Source organism: Chiroxiphia lanceolata, chromosome 4 (genome assembly GCF_009829145.1).
Source record: "Chiroxiphia lanceolata isolate bChiLan1 chromosome 4, bChiLan1.pri, whole genome shotgun sequence".
Classification (NCBI taxonomy): Eukaryota; Metazoa; Chordata; class Aves; order Passeriformes; family Pipridae; genus Chiroxiphia; species Chiroxiphia lanceolata.
In genome coordinates, this window is record NC_045640.1 from 61,310,401 (window position 1) to 61,328,851 (window position 18,451).

The following is an 18,451-nucleotide window of genomic DNA, read 5'->3' on the forward strand; positions in this document are numbered from 1 at the left end:
ATTCCTAATAACAGTTTATGATTTGAATTCGTAAGTATGCTGCATTTGGGCCCATTTATGTTACTAAAAGACAGTTAAATGAAAGGTGTCGTCGTACTGTGAAGATAATAGTGCTGTAATCTCTTTGATAACCTCAAGATGTCAACACCTTTTCATGAAGTCTCATTTGCAAAACACTATTTCAGGAGCACTGAACTCTGCAGCAGTGGCAGCTGTATCATGTCACTAACATGCCCTTAGACTGTAACTTTAGTCATGGAAAACATGAATACATATGAATGGAGGTTTATTTTCATTGTGGGATTTCACATGCCTTTGTATTGCACAGGATGGAGGCCAGCCTGATGCCTCAGCAGGGTAATGTCTCTTGGATTTGCCTTGGAAACAGCATGAGCACCTAAGGGAATGATGCAGTTACCTTTCTTGCTACTTTCCAGCCATGCTGGGACAGAGTTGCCCTATCTGTCCTTAAAGCTGACCGAGCACATGGACTGGCAATTTTACCAAGCCACACAAACTTATGATTTTGTTGAATGTAACAGGTATAAAAATAGAAGCTATCAGTCATCTGCACCTGTTGGAGCCAAATGTGATGCTGTGGTTTTTATGGCACAGTATCCCAGCTCTGCCACCTTCTTGGTATTACCCTTCTGATGACACTCAGTGCTTGACAGATGTGGTCTCTTCAGTAGCTGGAAGCACAGCCAGTTAGCTATCAAATTAATGAACATGCAAGTGTGTGAATCTGTGTATTTTTATGGAAAGACTTAAATGTTAGAGATAAGTCAGTATTTTACATTTTTATGTACTTTACATTCTTCAGAAGCATGCCATTTAATGTGGAGTGTTAAAGAGCCAATGCAAAATTCATATGTATTTTTAAAAATACACTTGGCAAAGCCTCCATGTAACTGTCAGGCATTACTCCCCTCTTAGCTGTTTTACCAGTGAAGACTACCATGACATTTGTGTCAAAATGGAATCTTCCCAAGGCTTTATCAGCTTGCTCCTGCTCTTGATTTATTCAGTTATGTTTTCTTTTCTGATACCCTCTCAAATTCCTGAATTTTATAGTGGGTATTTTTATGTTGGCATTGTAGGGATGATGCTGTAAGTACTAGCAAGTAGCACTGCTGAAAGAATTCGAGAGTAGACAAGTGAAGGAAATTCAGTGCAAGTATCACAGAGAAAAGTGAAATAAAGTGAGTGGTGAATAAGGACGTGAGTGAAATTAGAAGCTGATAGAAATACTGAAAAGCTTTCCCCTGTAATCTTTAAATTAACACACGGGTTTAAAAGTTGTCGATACTTCCAAATTTTTGCCAAGTCTTCTCCAATCCCATGTAATTCAGATTAATCTCTTTATTGAAAGGCACTGTCAGTACTTTTTTGTTTTTAAACTAGATTTCTACACACTATGCCTTGTTTTTTTCCTCTCAAGCACTTGGTAAATGAGAGTTGATACCAGTCAAATGAATCGTTAAATATGCAAATATTTTAGTAGCTGAAAAGCCTTGGAAGTTGATAAGGAAGTTGCAGCTAATGGATTTCACTGGTATGTGACAAAAGGCTGATTACAGTGAGGGGGGAAAGGGAGGGGAAGCAGCACAGTGCATTAGCTGTTAACAGATCAACTCATTCATGTAGAAGATTGAAAATGCATCATTATTTCTACCTGGTTAATTATCTCACAGCTTCCTTTCTTCTTTAATCATTGGGAAAACAAAATTCTTTGATCTGATCCAAAATTTTTACAATTAACCAAAACTTTTTAATGACTACTGTGAAATATTTGCGTAATCATTTTATTCCTTTTTTCACATTCACCTTTTCTGGCTTTGTTATTTAAATTGGAAACAAATAAGAGAGAATAATAGGGACCCTCCCTGTTCCTGACACACACACAAAATACTGTAAATTTGTCTAGGTAGAAAACTCTAAATATGTCATGTTTCTGTGGAGGACTTGCTCTTCTACTTGTTAGTACTCTTGAAATTTTCTTCTGTAGAGTGCTAGAGGAGCCTTTCGAGTACACAACCTGCTTCAACACAGCAGAAGCTGACCACACATCTTAGCAGGATCATAGAACCAGGCTACCAGGAGGATCCCATCCTAACTCAGAGCCAGTCTGCCTCTTTTCCATGCTGTGCAGTTCACTCAAACCTGAACATTAGCTAACTTAAAAGTAAGGATTTTTTTTTCTCCCTCCCCCCTTGCAATACTAGAAACTTGTGTCTCTGATCAACAGAAAATTAATTTCCAGTAAGTATTGGTGGTAGGTGTTTTATACGTGTTTCTTTGCTGTCGATGTTATCAGACACCTGAATAGCACTTCTCTGAAATTTATCACCCTGGCTCAGGCTTTCTCTTTCCCAGTCTTCAATCAGCTAGGCTGAACAAGTCATGCATTTCTAGTCTTTAAAGTGTAAATACAAAAAACATTGCTAAAACAAATCTCTTTTTCTGAGGTATTTTGTGCAGCTGCTCCAGTTTTAATTTCTTCTTCAGCCCAGGTAATACGAATCCTTCACAGTTGCCCAATGTTCTTCACAAGGCCTTTTCTAGGTCTTGTGCAATGTCACAAGTATCCCCTATCTCTACTGATTTATTTCTTCTGGTACATCACAGTATTCATGGTTCTTAATTACCATTTATTTACTAATCTGTGTCCTTCCAGTTAGTCATCCCCTTGCTTTCAGCAGAATTTTCAGATGCTAGTCCCTAAGTCCCAGCTTTCCAAGGGTATTAATCATCTAATTCCCATTTAGGTGCTTTTGGGTTGTAAACTTGATCTTGTTTCTTTGCATTATCCCTTAAGATCATTGTACCATGGTAAAGTGGAAGAGTAGCTCTGGCGTATTTCAGATGAAGAATGGTTATTTTTACAGCTCTATAAAAGGCTTTAAAATCGACAGCTATGTTTGGATTGGATTGGTATTTAATGTGTCACTGGGGAACCCAGGCAGGATCAGGCATCTGTGAGCACTTTAACAAGGGAACCCCAAAATATACAGTCTCATTGCCCAAGCTGGGGGGGAAAAAAAAAGTCAGATTGTCAGTTTTTCCTTTTCCGTACTTCTGATTGTGGAACTTTGATTTTTTTTTTTTTTTTTTTTTTTAATTTGGAAACAGAACTGCAGGGTATATGTAGGCAGCTAGATTCTTTTATATTTGTGCCAAATCAATTCCTGCAGCCACACAAGCATATAGAAGATGCAATAATTTGAAGAATATACCTAGTTTTTTAGCAGAACGAGGTATTTATGTTTAATTTTTAAGTATAACAATGAAAGGTCTATTTCTTAAAATACATGGCTGCCAAACCATTGGGTGTGATCTCTGTTGTACCTTAGCCCCCTTTTGAGAGAAGAGACAACTTGCAGTTTTTTCATAGGCATAATTAAAAGCTTTGTTTTAAAATTTAAACCCATTCTGTAGAAACTCCATTCTCAGTGATATGTTTCCCCTTCCCTTCCCTTCCCTCTCCACCTATTCGAGGTGAACTGTTTCAGTACCAATGACTCCTGGTCAGGGGCTGGGATGGCAGCTCTTGGTCAGCATCTTTTACACAGCTTCTCTGCCTTACCAAGATATTGGAATGCTCTGCATGTGATTGCCTTTAAAGCAGTGGGGTAGGAGGAACATCCCAGTGATCAGCTCTGTTTAGATTGATGGGAAATGTTATGTAGGAGGGAGCGCCTCATCTCTTTTGACCTCATACTTAAAACTGGGAGCTGCACACTGTGGAACTCTTAGGAGTACATCAGCACTCTTCCCACTGCTTCCAGCTTCCCAGAGCCTCAGCATCGTTACTGTTACTGCCCATGGCAAAGTATTCACTGCAAAGCATTTCCATTTGCCACATACCTGGATTACTGCATATTTTTCTGCTGCAGCATAGCATGCTGCAATGACTGGGTCAGGATAAGGGCTTGGGAAAGAGTCCAAAGCAAGGGAGGTCATAGTTCAACTGGTCACTCTTGTTCAATGTACCTTCATTACTAAACTGGACCCCATCCACACCTTTTCCAAAAGGACATCACGTTCCATGTCCTTTTTGCAATGGGTCTGCCACCCACAACAGGATATAAAGGTACTAGGGCATGGGGTGGTCCAGGCAGACCTGTAAGGCAGCTGGATCTGAACTGGATGAGAGCAACCAGAAGCAGTGACAATACAGAACTGAACACCAACTTTCAAGATGGTTGTCAGAGTAGCCAGACCTGAAGGTGGAAAAGAGAAGCTTAAATTGAACATCTCCTGTCAGAGAGCAGCCAGTGCCTCTCCCCGCTGGTTCTGCCCTGTTTTCACCCCTGCCTCACTTCCTCCTCAGTGCTCAACAGCCGAGGAGGCTGAACCTGGCTGATGGTGTGTGAAGAGCACAAAGACACAGCCTGAGGAAGCCTCTTAATTACAGGAGAACACTGGAAGAGTAAAAGCCACCCCCAAAGGACAACTGCCTCCAAAGTGGACTCAGCGTGTCACTGGGCTGTAATTTGGTGTGACTGGTAGGACGTGTGTTTCTTCTGAGTCAGTGGCAGCGTAGACACAGGAACACTCAGTGTGATACCTGCCTGGTCTGCCAGAAAGATAAGAATGGAACATCTGGCTTGTGGAGACAATTAGGCTTGAGGGATGGAATTGTCTTATTTTTATGCAAGGAAGATTGGTTTTTGCCCTTTGCTTTTTACCATATCCAGTTAAATATAGCCTTTCAATTAAGGACAAGCCAATGTTTCTGCCACAAACTCATAAAGAAACCCACTAAATAATTTGTCAGGGTTTTTTTTCTCTTGATAAGAAAGGTCTAGGACTAAATTAGCAAGAATGCTGCAGGTCAGGTTTGAAGTACTACATGGTGACAGAATTGTTTGGGAAGATTTGCGTGGAATTCTCTTTCTGCTTACTGAGTTGTCCTGTTGATATCACTGATTATTTAAGTGAAAAGTGCCTTTCCCCAAGCAAGAATTTTCAGGGTCTTTTTTTCAATAGTGAGTCTATTAAAGCAGGGTTGGCTTGTTAATAAACCTTTTACTGAAATGCTGCTATCCAGAACAGCACATAACGATCTCTTTACAATATCAAACTTCTTTTTAAAAAATGTTTTAAAGTAAGCATAGACAATATGGAGGCAGCATGAAAATTTGTGATTCCTGTTTAATTAAATGGTGCATTTTATCTTCCGTAAGTCATTCCAATCAGGTATTTGTTTTGGTCTTTTTCGGCAATAAATCAGCAGTTTGATTCTACACCAGTTCTTATGGTACTTCTGTTTGCCAATGAAAAAAGGTTCATTTTTAGACCTGGATATTATTGTAACAAGGATGGCAGCCAAATATAATCAGCCATTTTAACGTAGTGCTAATTTTAGTGCAGTGCAGATTTAGGTGGCATTCTTTTTAAAAAAAATTGTTTCATGACAGCAAATGAAGCACAAACTTAGTTTGATACAATTAAAATCTGAGCACTGGAACAGGCTCCCCAGGGAAGTGGTCACAGCACCGAGCCTGTCTGAGTTCAAGAACCATTTGTACAATGTTTTTAGGTACATGGTGTGATTCTTGGTGATGGTCCCGTGCAGTGCCAGGAGTTGAACTCAGTGATCCTGATGGGTCCCTTCCAACTCATCATATTCTGTGATTCTGTGAAAATCATTTTTGTTCATTCAGACAAGGAATACCTGAGAGTCCATGGGACAGCTTAGGGTTGTGGGCCTGATGATATCACATGCTACAAAAGTTGAGAAGATCTTGGTCAAATTATGCTTCTGTTAGCTGTGCATCCTTTAGCCTTTTTGATTTTTTGTCATTGGCCTATGTCCAGAGTAAGTTTTGTTCTTCTGTGTGGTAGAGGAGCTCCTGCCTTTTCTTCAGCCTTTATCTTATCTTTTGTGTCTTTCCCAGGAAATAGATTAGGGTTAAGATAATACAAGACTTGGTAGACATTATCTGACAGATAGATTCTAATGAAAACCACTCCACTGACGTTATTGTCAAAATATACAGCAGAGAAACCAAGCTGTTTGAAGAAGTCTGTTTGAAGAAGTAATCTCAGTACCACAGGTGGGATAAGGAAGTCTAACACACTGCAGTGCATGAAGGGAGGGCAGAGCAAACACAATGCTCCAAACCTCTGTGTCCAGGTGAGGTAAAGCAGAGATTCAGGACCTCCTAAGGACCCCAGAAAAAAAGCTATGCTGTACAAAGATCCATGCTATTCTGTACAAAGTAATGGGAGGTGCTGGAGACTGGCAGAAGAATATGATTCTCAAGTATCAACTGAAAGAGGGTCAAAAATACATAGATGGTCATAGGATCATGCATGGGAAGATTCATATTATAAGCAGAAAAACTTGTCTTTTTTTACAAAAAGGAGAGGGTTTTTCCCTACAAACCAGATGTAGTTGAAGAACTCATTTCCTCTGGGCAAAAGGAAGGTTGAATAATTATTTTTTTTTAGTTATTAATTATGACATTTTGGACTGATATGTGGATTTCTGTTTCATTTAAAATGTGATCAGGGTGAGGGAGTTACCTGAAACGTCTGCCTTTTTGTGGCCCAGATAACACTGAACAGGTGAGGTGGAGTTGAGAGGGTGAAGAACTATAGGCTGATATCCTGATATAGAGAAGTGTTTTTTTAAATAAAATAATTTTACATTTCTGAGGTAAATTGGTTTAGCATCCCAGAAACAGTAACTCTAATTCAGTTTCTAATTATGTAAAAATCACAACAAAACAAAACCCAAAAAACCCCACCACCGAAAACAGAACATATCCTTATGTATACAATAAGTGCTTAAAAATCCACAACAGTTTGAAGACACTACACTTGAAGTAATATTTTAAAAAGCTGGCAAGACTATGCCTTTTTCAGCAGTGTGTTATGTTGTTGAACAGTTTTTCATTCCTGACTTAGAAACTGATTATGCATCCACTGAGCATAAAACTTAAAAGTAGTGAGCAAAGTCCAATCAGTGTTTTTATAAAAATGCACAGGAGCCACTGCCAAAGTGTCATAGTTTTGTAAAGCTATGCAGAGCATGATGGCATGCAGACTGCTTGGTTAGATTCATTCCTCTGTGGCCCAGGCAGATTTTAAAGTTTAAAAATCTTCACTTTCACTTGAAAAGACTTCCTTGAATACATAGTAAGTAATGCTTTTAACTCCTCAGCACATAACAAAAAATAAATCCAAATACAATTTGAAAAAATATGAATCTTTTAAAATTTCAGAAGCTCCTTACAAGAATTAAAACAAGGAGATCATGAGCGTTATGATGGAGTTCTGTGCTTTCTGCAAGGAATCACGCAGAGAGCCCCATGTCCCTGGAGAATGTAGCTGCACTGCCTGACTTTGGGTACTCATGTGGGTGACGTGAGTCTTGCCCTGCAAGCTTTTTACTTCTCCTTTTTGACTCCATGGGAAATTCAGGCTCCTTAATCTCAGTGCTCTCACTTGCACCTTACTTGCAGACCAAAATACTCAGCTGTGACATCACGTTCAGGTCCCCTCCAATTGTCTTCTGTGCCCACATTGTTAAAATTGAAGGTGATGGTGTCGAGATGCTGTAATTTATTAAGTGTCCAGATTGAGTCTTATCAGATGTTGCCAGTTAAGGTAATACATAGGAAACAGCCATATCCTGTACATTCCTTCTTCCAAAACTCTTTACCTAGAGTCTATTCAGAAAGACGTGTTCACTGATTTCCCAAGCAGTGCATGTACAGAAAAGTGGTGCTTATACAAGTAGACCACTCCAAAAGTGGTATGTATGATTGGTGTTTTCTGATCAGATTATTTTCTGTAGGTAAAGGTTGCAGTTGTATATTTCTGCATACTTCAGTATATGAAATCTCTGATATTCTGATTTTTGAATTTATGGCCATATGTTGATTTTTCAGGGCAGAGTTATAGAAAGCTACTAGATTGCATGATCACCTTGTCTGTCATGCCTGCAGGTGGCTTTGAAAGGAAGATAAGTGTCAAAAATATAATGTAATGTGAGTCTAATTTATGAGAATGATGTATGTGAAAAATCAGGATATTTAGGAAATCAGCACCGTTAAGATGGAGCTGAAAAGATTCTGAATTCTGTCATCATTCTGAGGATCTTTAAAGTGAAGTACAAAATATAAAATAGTGTGGATCTGTGAAATCCTCAATGGTGTGTCATGTACCTCTTCAAGAAGCAAATGGTTGTCTATGGAAGCTCTGACAATGCTATTCAGTCTTCTTAATATATATTCTTAATGCATATTCTATTGCTGTTAAAGAGATGTTAACTTACATTAAATGGAGCTTTTCATTGACCTAGCCTAAAGCAAGTCCAATCAGAATGTAAAAAAACCTACATATTTTCCTAAGCGTTCTAAAGTAGGTTGCAAAAATCCTACTGACTGGTTCTTCATGTTTTGTACCTGCATCTTAAAAGAAATACTTTTAGCATTTACTGTCATAATTAAAAGAAATCCCCTATTTGAAGACTAAGCCTGTTGCAGTTCAGTTGTCTTACAGAGTAGTGATATACTTTCAGTAGATCTCTTTTTTAACAGCATTGAAATAAAACGTGAATGTCTTCACTATTTTATTTTTTTCATTTATTTATTGAAATAACTACACTGATTTTTGTTACTTCATGTTTAAATGGTTAAGTAAGTTGAGCTAACTATTTACTTAGGAAGATTCACTCTCTGTCTCTTTAGACTATCATCCTACAAATGCTTATATAATTTACTTGGCATATATGTGTGGCGGGTTTTCCATTAAATGAATATTGATGAAAATATTACCTTAGGTTATAAAATAATCAATCAGAGATTGGTTTAGTTTTGTTCTTGTGTGATGCCAAATGCTTTATTGTGACTTAACCATTAAACACGTGTGCACATACTTCCAAGTTTTTATGTGTAAAATAAAATGCATACTAAGTGTGATATCTATGTATGAAATTTGCAGATACTAAGAAAAAGTGCAATGTTAATGGTATATTTTTGTTTTGCAGCTTGGATCATCCTCCTCTGTGCCTTTTACATCTATATTCTCGCAGCTGTTTATGACTGTTGTAGTCCCTCTTATTATTGGACAGGTATGTCTTTTAAATATACATTCTTATTTTAAAAAATAAGATAAAGAGAGCTATCTTAAAGACAGACTGGCAACCTGATAAGCTGCCACATAGGAACAGCCTCAGGATAGTGAAGTCTAATATCAGAGAAAAGATGCTACAGTGTTCCCTGGAGTCACATTGATCTTTGTTGAGATTGAGCAGCTGTCCCTCAGTACGGCAAACATACGCTACTGCATATCGAGGAGGGAGTTTGTGAACATAAAGTGGGAAAAATGGCAGCCCAGGCTGTGAGAAATTCCAGCCTCATACAAATGAACTTTGAGAATGCTACGTGGTCCTTTTGTCCCGTGCCCTTTGCCTGGGTGATGGAAGAAGTTCTCCCCGTGTAGTGTCTACTAGAAATTACAGGAATAAAAAAAATTCTCAACATTAATAGACATATAAAGGCTAAGCAGTCAGAAGTTAAGAAATCATAAGGCTGCACGAGCCATTTTGCATATGCTTTAAAATAAGGGATTTAGTTGCATGATTGCTAACGATTCTTTCTGCATGACTCCTCTATCATGTTACACTGGGTGGAAGATATTTGTGGAATGAGCAGTTGTTCAATATTTAATTCTATACTCATTGTTCATACTGTAACACAAAGCCTTATTTTTTCTGTGGCATGTGATAGAAAACTTCCACTGAATGTAAAAATACTAATTGCTTATATGGGGTTTTCTATGACCCTTGTCTCTGTAGTGTCTTTTTTTTTTCACAGATGTTAATATCAGTTATTTTTTCTCCCATGTCAGAATAGTAAGACCAAAAGTTGTCAGAAGTGTCCATTATACTTGGACACTAAAACATCTTAAGTCTAATTCCTACATGCTTGTTGTTCTCAGACATTGAGAATGCACAAAGGGAATATCTGTGGGATTTGCAGTCCATTCTAGCATCCAGTTTAACTCTGGGTTCAGCTGGAACTTTAGAATTTTGTCAGCTTAAAGCAGACTTTGAAATGAAAAGCATGGTTAAAAAGCAAATGACAGCAGAGTCTATAAAGGAGCACCCTGGACAAGGTTAAGAGTATCTGTTATTGCCTGTGCTATGTAGAATAGTCAATCAGTCTTGCATCAAACTATAATTGCACATTTCAAAACTGGCATGTGCTGTAACTCACCAAATTCCTAGTGAAGTTTGTTTCTTTTGAGCAAAAAAACTCATTGAAATCTAATTAAGAGGATGAGCATGATAAACATGGCAGTAAACCACCAGCATCAGTACCTGTGTAACCTGGCTGTCGTGATATTTCCACATATCATGTGGAAAATGGACATTACCTCTGTGTCCCTGAAGGTTGTTGAATTGCTCACGTGCTTTGAATTAAATGCCTTAGAGTCTCCTTATGAATTAGGACAAAGGGTTGCTGATGTATCTCATTCTTACCTCATCAAAATCAAGTGTCCACCAAAAGCAGATAAGCAAATGTACTTGAATCTTCTTGTCCTGTAAGGTCCAAAAATTGGAAGCTATTAGTTGGAAAACTTGGTTGGAAATTTCTAGGAAACAAATAGCATGGCAGCAGATCTAGCAATGAAGTAACCTATAGCGATGGAGTGTCAGCATCTGAACTGCAATGCAATAAGCCTGAAGATGATGGTAGATTGCTAGACAAAGTGATTGCAAAATTTCATGTGGACTTTCTTCTGTGTATATAATGGAATGTTACTCTGGAAAAATGTTAAAGAAATTGATATGTGAGCTAACTTGTTTGGTTGGGTGTTCTTTCAGCTGTATGAAATGATAAGGGTAAGTATTATGAATTGAGCAGGAGGCATATGAAATAAATGCAGTGTATGATCACAAGTTCAAAATCAGAATTGTGGCAAGACTTAATTGAGATGTGATTTAGGAGTTCCGATAAAGACTGAAAGAAAAAACAGAGAATCTTAGAACTTGTATAACCTGATGACAAATTAAGAGTTTGGTTTTTTATAAATACACTTCAACAAGAAAGAGGATGGTTCTTCTTTAAAAGTGTTTGATGCAGTTTCTGGAAATGAATGGTCAACAGAAATAGCTCACATTCCTCTAAGCATAAAGACTTTGTTTCTAAAATTTTTACACTTGACTATATCTGTTCAGAGGGTATGAAAGAGAGGAAATGCTAATAATAACTACAAATCAGAAACGCCAGGGGTAGTTTACATTGATTCTCTTCATTAGGTAGAGCTGTACAAAGGTAAACCAACCTGCCCAGATGGGAATAGGAGTAATATTTGAAGGTGGATATCCAAAAGTAATGGGCAGTAGAAAGGGGAAAAACAATAAGTAAGAAAACGATACCGAGAGATCCAGTGGTAGGTCTGCTTGCCCTTCATCTGGAGGTGGCATGGATCTGTTCCAATTAAATGGGACGTTCTCCCCTTTGTTCATAGACCACTGTGCACTCATTACTGAACTGTTGAACAGTTCCTGAGGCACAGGAGCCTAATGCTGCTTTGTGGATCACAGGTTGCTCACTCTGGGATTCCAGATGTGTTAAGAGATAATGGCTTACAATTCATGAATGACAGCTTCAGCAATTACTTCTAATTTATCATTTCCTGCCCACAATGTCAATTCCTTACCATGCACAGTCATACTGTTCAGCAGAAAACTCAGTGGAAGAATGCCTGGTAAGGTTACCTGGTGGCAAAGAGCTTGATTGGGGAAAAAAACAAGCTTGAAACTTGCCTGCTTGGAGGATTGCCTCTCTTCAGCCTTCCTAACTCATCTGTGATCAACGGAGGCTTTGTACTCAAACCACAGCACTGCAAAACAGAGAAGGCTCCTTAAAGGAAGCAGTCTCCAAGGGCTTTATTTTCCTTTAAAAAAAATCTTGCCTCTGGGAAAACCTGTGTTGCCTAAATGCTCATTTCCTGAGCAGGCTGCAGAGCTGACTGAGCAGCCCCTGGGGTATAAGCAGAGCAGATGAGAAGGTGCTTTTAGATTTGTTTTGTTTGGGTTTTTTTGTTTGCGTTATGGCGAAGTGTTTCAAGAGTTTTGGTTTCTTGGCTGACTTGTCAGAATTTTTAATGATGGCTGGGACAAAGAAGTCACAACAGTGTAATTGATGCTTATTTTTCTACTATTTCTTGAACAATTTTTTCCAGTGTTGCAAGAGTTCTACTGACAGGAGTCAAACACGTGTTTCTAGCTGCTGACAGTGAAGTGTGTAAGGGACTGCAGGTACAGGCTCTTCTCAGGTGGTGGCTGCCATTTGTTAGGGAAAGAACGAACTGTTAAAGGAGGAGGAAGATATTATGTCATCAGAGAGGCACGAGTCTTACAGATAGCAGTGACTGATAGATGGTCTTCAATAAGGAGAATTACTCTGTTCCTTGTCAGATATGTGCAGGTTGTCTAAACTTAAAAAATGTTGTAGCCTGTGTCCTCTGTGTCTACAGATGTGTTTTGCTAATTGACAGTATGTTACTCAAATCAGTATTGATAGTATAATATTGCATTTGTATTTACAGAGTAACAAATAAGACCTCTCTGACAAGAGGTCTCAAAAAGAGACATAATCTATAGTATTTTATGAAGATCTAATTTTCTGTAAGCCTTGAAGATCTTTAGCGAGTAAGAGCTTGTTATTTGTGCATTGCTCTTGTATACCTCTAAGGGGAATTTGAGAATACTTGTTATACGATAAACATGGTAATAGATATTTCATGGAAAAGATTTTTGAATTTGTTCTGGCAGCTTGAAGTTGTGATTATTTTTTGTCTGGGTAGCAGAGTCCTGGTAAACACTGCTGCTCTTGAGCTGTTGTGATTTTGCTAAAATCATTGTTTCCCTGTCTATAGTTGTTGGTAATACTTTCAGCCAGCAAAATGTAAGGTTTTGAGAAATATCTGAGCAGTTTCTTCATGACCAGTTGTGAGGTTTAGCTGAAGACTGTTGTTTCTTTGCTTATTTTTTTTCTTCTGAAGTGTCAGATAACAGGAACAGTGAAACCCACTGCAATGTTTCCTTTCCCCTTTTTGCAGACTTCCTCCATTCCCTACACCTAAGTGCTTATGACAGACTTTTATTTTATGTTTTATATTAAAGAGCGATTTATGATTAAATGTTAATGAAATAGAATTTTCACTGTGCTTTCATTATATTCTACTAGTTTGAACATTTTTCAAAGCAGCACACCAAAACCCACTGTTTTCTATGAATAAATAATAAAAAGCTTGTCTGTACATTATCATTCATGCATTCTCTAGTTGCCCCATTGGTAATTTGTCTGCCAGCGTAAAGTGGGCACTTCACATTAAACAGATCTTAACTAAAGCTAAAATTAATGTTATGATTCTATGTGGTTCTTCTTCCCAAATCCATAAAAGGAAGCCAGTTGTATAGAAATCCTCACTGAATCTAGTCACACACAAAAAAATCTCAGTGTCCTACAAGTAAAGGATTTTAAGTGCCTTGTGCATCATTGCGCAAAATGTTCCAGAGGAACCGTATCAGCATTTGAGAGGTGTCCTTATAAACATGAGTCTGAAAGGGTGCTATGTTGCAATACAAGTTGTCAGTGAAACTGAAACTAAAAAGCTTAATAAGGTATTTATTTTTAAAGAATAAGAAATGGAAAGGGAAAGTTAGGCGGCAGTTGATAGGGAGTAGAAGGTACTATGCAACTAAGCCTAATGTTGGTTTATAGTGGTGGGGGAAACAACATTAATGAAACTGTTCTCAAAAGGGAAACAGTGTCAAATCGTTTTGTTCTCGTAAATTAAATCTACGTGGAAGTAGCCCTACTTTCTTTTCAAAGTCCAGGTGAGCTGCAGGGAGGAGTGGTACCCTGGGAGATGAGTTCTTCTAGGATCTTGTTGCAGAAGACTGAGAAGGCAGATAAACAGCCCTCAGACAACAGTTTGCTCCCTTCTGACGCTCAACTCAAACAGGGAACAGAACCTAATCTCCATGGAATACAAAATATGAAGAAAACATGTACCCCTGCTGCAGGCACCCTTTACATTTTTGCCGTGTTGCACCTGTTCATAAGGTTTTAAAGCAACACTTGTAAATTACCCCAAAAAGTGAAAGTTAATTTTGAAAATGGCCTCGTGTGTTTTTATAAAGCTCGCTTTAAAGGCGTTTATGTGTCAGGAGCTGTCTTTTGGGGGTAAACTGACTGACGTAATGGAGTAAGATAGCTTTTAGGGGAGTTTGGTAAGCTGAGGGAAGAAAACAAGATGCTTGTAAAAAAAATTAATTTTTTTTTTACCCCAGATTGCAGAAATGTGTTTTTTTCATTCCATCTTCAGAAAGGAAACATTAGGTTACACAGTCCATAGCATAAGGAGAGATTTGACATTTTTTGATGTCCTAGAAGGTATAGAAAAGTGGGCGAACCATCGCAAAGTTTGAAACTTTATAGCAGTATTCAGGAACAGGTGGGAATTCATACCTTCACATAGGTACTGTCCCTCTAAAATTATTAGGACAAAGTCTGGCTGAAGTGATACAAGTTCTGCTTTGGAAAAAGATTGGTACATTTGAACTGCGATGCAGACCTTGTGTATATGGTGGGTAGCTGTGCTGTATAGAAATCTGTGAAGGATGTTCCGTCTTATCACCTTATTTCATTTGTACAATCAAATTAATCTCCCTTCAGTTCTAGCATCTGGTTCTTTCTACTGGTTTTCACAATCACTGTCATCTTAATTGATTTTATTTCAATTTTCCCACCTTTCGTGTCTTCCAGGCTTCACTGATGTAGTTCTCAATATTCCATGCAGTTGTCTGTTTTGTTTTGCCATCACTATATAAGAAGAGGTGTTGAGAAATTATTGAATTGTTGAAAATATCTAATCAGTGTCAAAGATTTTCAAAAGAAAATTTTACATTTTAGAGTTCATTGCAAAAGTCTGTTGCTGTAAGTAGTAATAATATTAATTTAGAATGAGTTAGCAATCTTACCTTAGAAAACAAAGTAAATAAGGTATACTGCATTTAGGTATGATGATAATCCAACATGGTTTCAGGTTGTTTACTTGTGTGTTTCAACACAAGGAAAAAGTGACTTGTGTTTCTTTGTTTAAGTGGTAAAGCCCCAGGTGTCGTTCCCAGGTATTTAGAAGTACACACCAATACATAATAAACCACAGGAGCAGAAGTGCAGTAAAAACATTGTAAATTCTGCTAAAGATTAAATCAGTTCAAAAGGGTTGATAAAAACAGGAGGAATCTATTTTACGTAATGGTGTAAATACCAAGAGACATGCGTGTATGTATAATGGAAACAGAAGAAGTGACTTCCTAACCATTTCCTCTGGTTTGGTTGTTGCTTTTTTTTTCTTTTCATGAGTTTAAAAAATATTAAAAAAATTAAGTTGAAGATCTAGATAATTTTTAAAAGATGTATTACAAATGTCAGAAATTATTTCGTTCCATATAAGGGAAGGGAGCTCCTTGCCCTGTATAGTTCAACTAATAATGAACATTAATAAATTACCTTGTTTATTGCATTTTTTATTTTGTATGTCCAGCACTTGAGCAGACAGGTGGAAACAGTCTAGCTGTATTTTACTGACAAATTTCTCTGCATATGCAGTGTGACTGTTATGAAGGTACAATTAGATAAATGAATTGTTTTTCTATAATATATCTACTGCTATTTTCATGTGTGATCTTATAACAGATGAGCATTGTTTACCTGCTTTCCTGGAACAGCAGATTGTGTTTCTTTGTACAGGAATGTTAAGTGAATTAAGCATATGATCAGTAAGCCTGTTTGCTTAGGGAGGCTGGTGTTTAGACATGGAGGTTATGGCAGGATACGGAGCAGTCTGGAGGAAAAATACTGTGGATGTAACTATTCTGGTAGAAGAACTAAATTGAAATGGGGACACTACTGTTAATTCATGTGTAATTACATTTCTTTGTTGTTAAAAATTAAATCCTGGCCAGTAGGAAAGTTTGAGCCTGAAACTGTGTTTTGAAGCAAATTTGAGCTGATGCCTTTGCAAAACCTTTGGAGATTGCCAGAATGTAGTCACCAGGAGGTGGTTGCCTGATGGACATGTTTATGTTCTTTTATTGTCTAGTTTTTCTGTGACTTTATCAGCGTCTTTCATCGTGCAGGTTATTTATCAAATATCCCCTACTACAAAGTTTTTCCTCTCTTCCACTTTCCTCTTGCACTCTTCTCTCCATTAAACCACAGTTTGAGAGAAGGGTCACCATGCACTGTTCTTTCATGTGTAACCTCTGGGTCAGTCGTTCAGTGCTCTTTGGGGCTGGCATTTGAATCTGCACAAAAATCTTTACAGTTCATCATACCTAATGTCATCACTAGTATAGGACCAGATGTCTGAAGTCCTCCTCACAGAAATAATTCTGCAGGAGCCTCAGCAGGGGTACGAGTTGCAAGGACTTTGTACCTTAAAAATTGTGCATTGATCTGCAGCATGATAGCAGCCTGCAGCGTCTCCCCACTAGAGTACCTTTTTAAATGCTTTTATGTTTCACATACTGAATATTCATAGAATGATAGTATGGTTTGGGTTGGAAGGGACCTTAAAGACTATCTAGTTCCAACTCCCCTGCCGTGGGCAGTGATGCCACCCAGTAGATCAGGTTGCTCAGGTTGCCCCACCCAATAGACCTTGAACACCTCCGGGGATGGGGCATCCACAGCTTCTCTGGGAAGCCTGTGCCAGTGTCTTACCACCCTCTGAGTAAAGAACTTAAATATTATCCCAGAGGCACTACCACCACTGTTGATGGGCTCAGCCTTTACCAGCAGTGGGTCTGTCTTTGAGCCCAGTGGTATTGGCTCCATCAGACATAAGGGAAGCTTCTGACGCCTTCTCATGGAAGTCATCCCTGTTTCCCCTCTGTTACCGAAACATTGCCACACAAACACAATACATCCCCTTTTTACTCTTTTCCATCAGTGTGATACGTCTAGTTTGGATGCCAGTTGTTCATATTTCTACTCCAGGCTGTAAGTTCATCTTTCCACAGGATCATTAGTTCAGATGTTTTATCAACTGCTTGTTTCTCTGGTGCTTTTCCCTCCCTTATGCCCCGTTGTACTGATATGTACCTCAAACTACTGGACTTCACTGATTTCAGCTGAGAGGTGTCACACATTATGGTGCCAGTCTGACATCCTTCGTACAGCCCTTACCATCCAAAAATGATTGTGTTAGCTTTTGCTTTAACATTTCAGCCCAGGCTCTGAGTGTGTGTTGTCTTTATTGTATTTGTGGGATTTATTATTATTTCGCTACAAATTTTTTTTTAGTTCCGTGTTTACTCTGAAAAGTTGTAGAATTGAGTTAAGAATTAAGAGGCTTTCAAAGTATCCTTGTCCTGAACCAACTCTGCTGGCCATGAATAACAAAGCGATTGTTTTTCAGTCAAAATTAATCAGCTGACAGGAGCTTCTGTAAGGTTATATTTCTCCCTTCCAAGTTATACAAGAATTTAGGTTACCTCAAATCAGTGATTATAGGCTGAATTGACCTCTGAAATTACAGATCCTGTTGAACCTTGTGAGAAGATCAAAATATATGGGATTCTGTGTTAGAGAGGATGTGTTTTGTCTGTGATTTGTACATATTTAGCATGACACTGGATTGATTAGATGATTTCCTGAAACCACACTTTAGTTCTTCAGGGTCTGACTATGGATTTTTTTTTTAAAAATACCATGTGCAGTATGAAGCTGTACTGGTATTTATCATTGTCGATTCACAGTAATTCCAGACTAGATAGTGGTGGATATTTAAAGAAGCTATCAGTCAACTGAAGATTTTTAGGAAATACTTGCAGTTTCATTTTTTAAATGTGTTTTTTTCCTTATATGTCAGTCCATGATAATTATGTGTATGATGTTATTATTGTCATATCTGTTGTTATTATTAGACCTTGTATGGGCGCAAGGTTTCTCAATAAATACCTCTAATATAAGTTGTACTGTGGCATAATGAACCATCACTTTTCTTTTTCAACATCTCATTACTTTCAGTATAAATCTTCTGGAAGGACTATAAATTAATAGCTGGTCTTAAGTAGCTTTTCTTTTTCCTCAACATGACAATTTAAGGGATAATAGGATTTTTTTTAGCTTTCTTAAAAAAAACGCTCACTTTAAAAGTGAAAGACTTTGCTTTTTGCTTCTGATAATTAGAGTCCCAAATCCGCTCAGATTAGACTAATCTGGACTTCCCATTTGATGTCTTTCACACTGCTCATTACATGTCTTCACTCAGCTTTCTTACCTCTCTTCCATCAATGCAGTGTCTTAGTCCTACCCAGTGGCTTGCAGGAGATGGCTGAAGGAGCTCCACTGAACTCTTTCAGAAGTTTTGCCTTATATTTGGATTATGTTCTCTCTTTAACATC

The 18,451-nt window shown here is 38.0% G+C and overlaps 1 protein-coding gene across 6 annotated transcripts in view; it reads left to right on the plus strand.

Moving 5' to 3' along the window:
* Window positions 1-18,451, plus strand: part of SLC10A7 (solute carrier family 10 member 7) — a 146,012-nt gene that overhangs the window by 98,244 nt on the left and 29,317 nt on the right. For 4 of the 6 annotated variants that reach the window (XM_032686610.1, XM_032686611.1, XM_032686613.1 and 1 more), the window contains one exon: window positions 9,005-9,088. In XM_032686610.1, coding sequence (XP_032542501.1) covers window positions 9,005-9,088 — 84 coding nt within the window. Of the gene's footprint in view, window positions 1-9,004; window positions 9,089-18,451 lie in introns of those variants that run through there. The other 2 variants (XR_004356859.1, XR_004356860.1) reach the window with 2 other exon arrangements.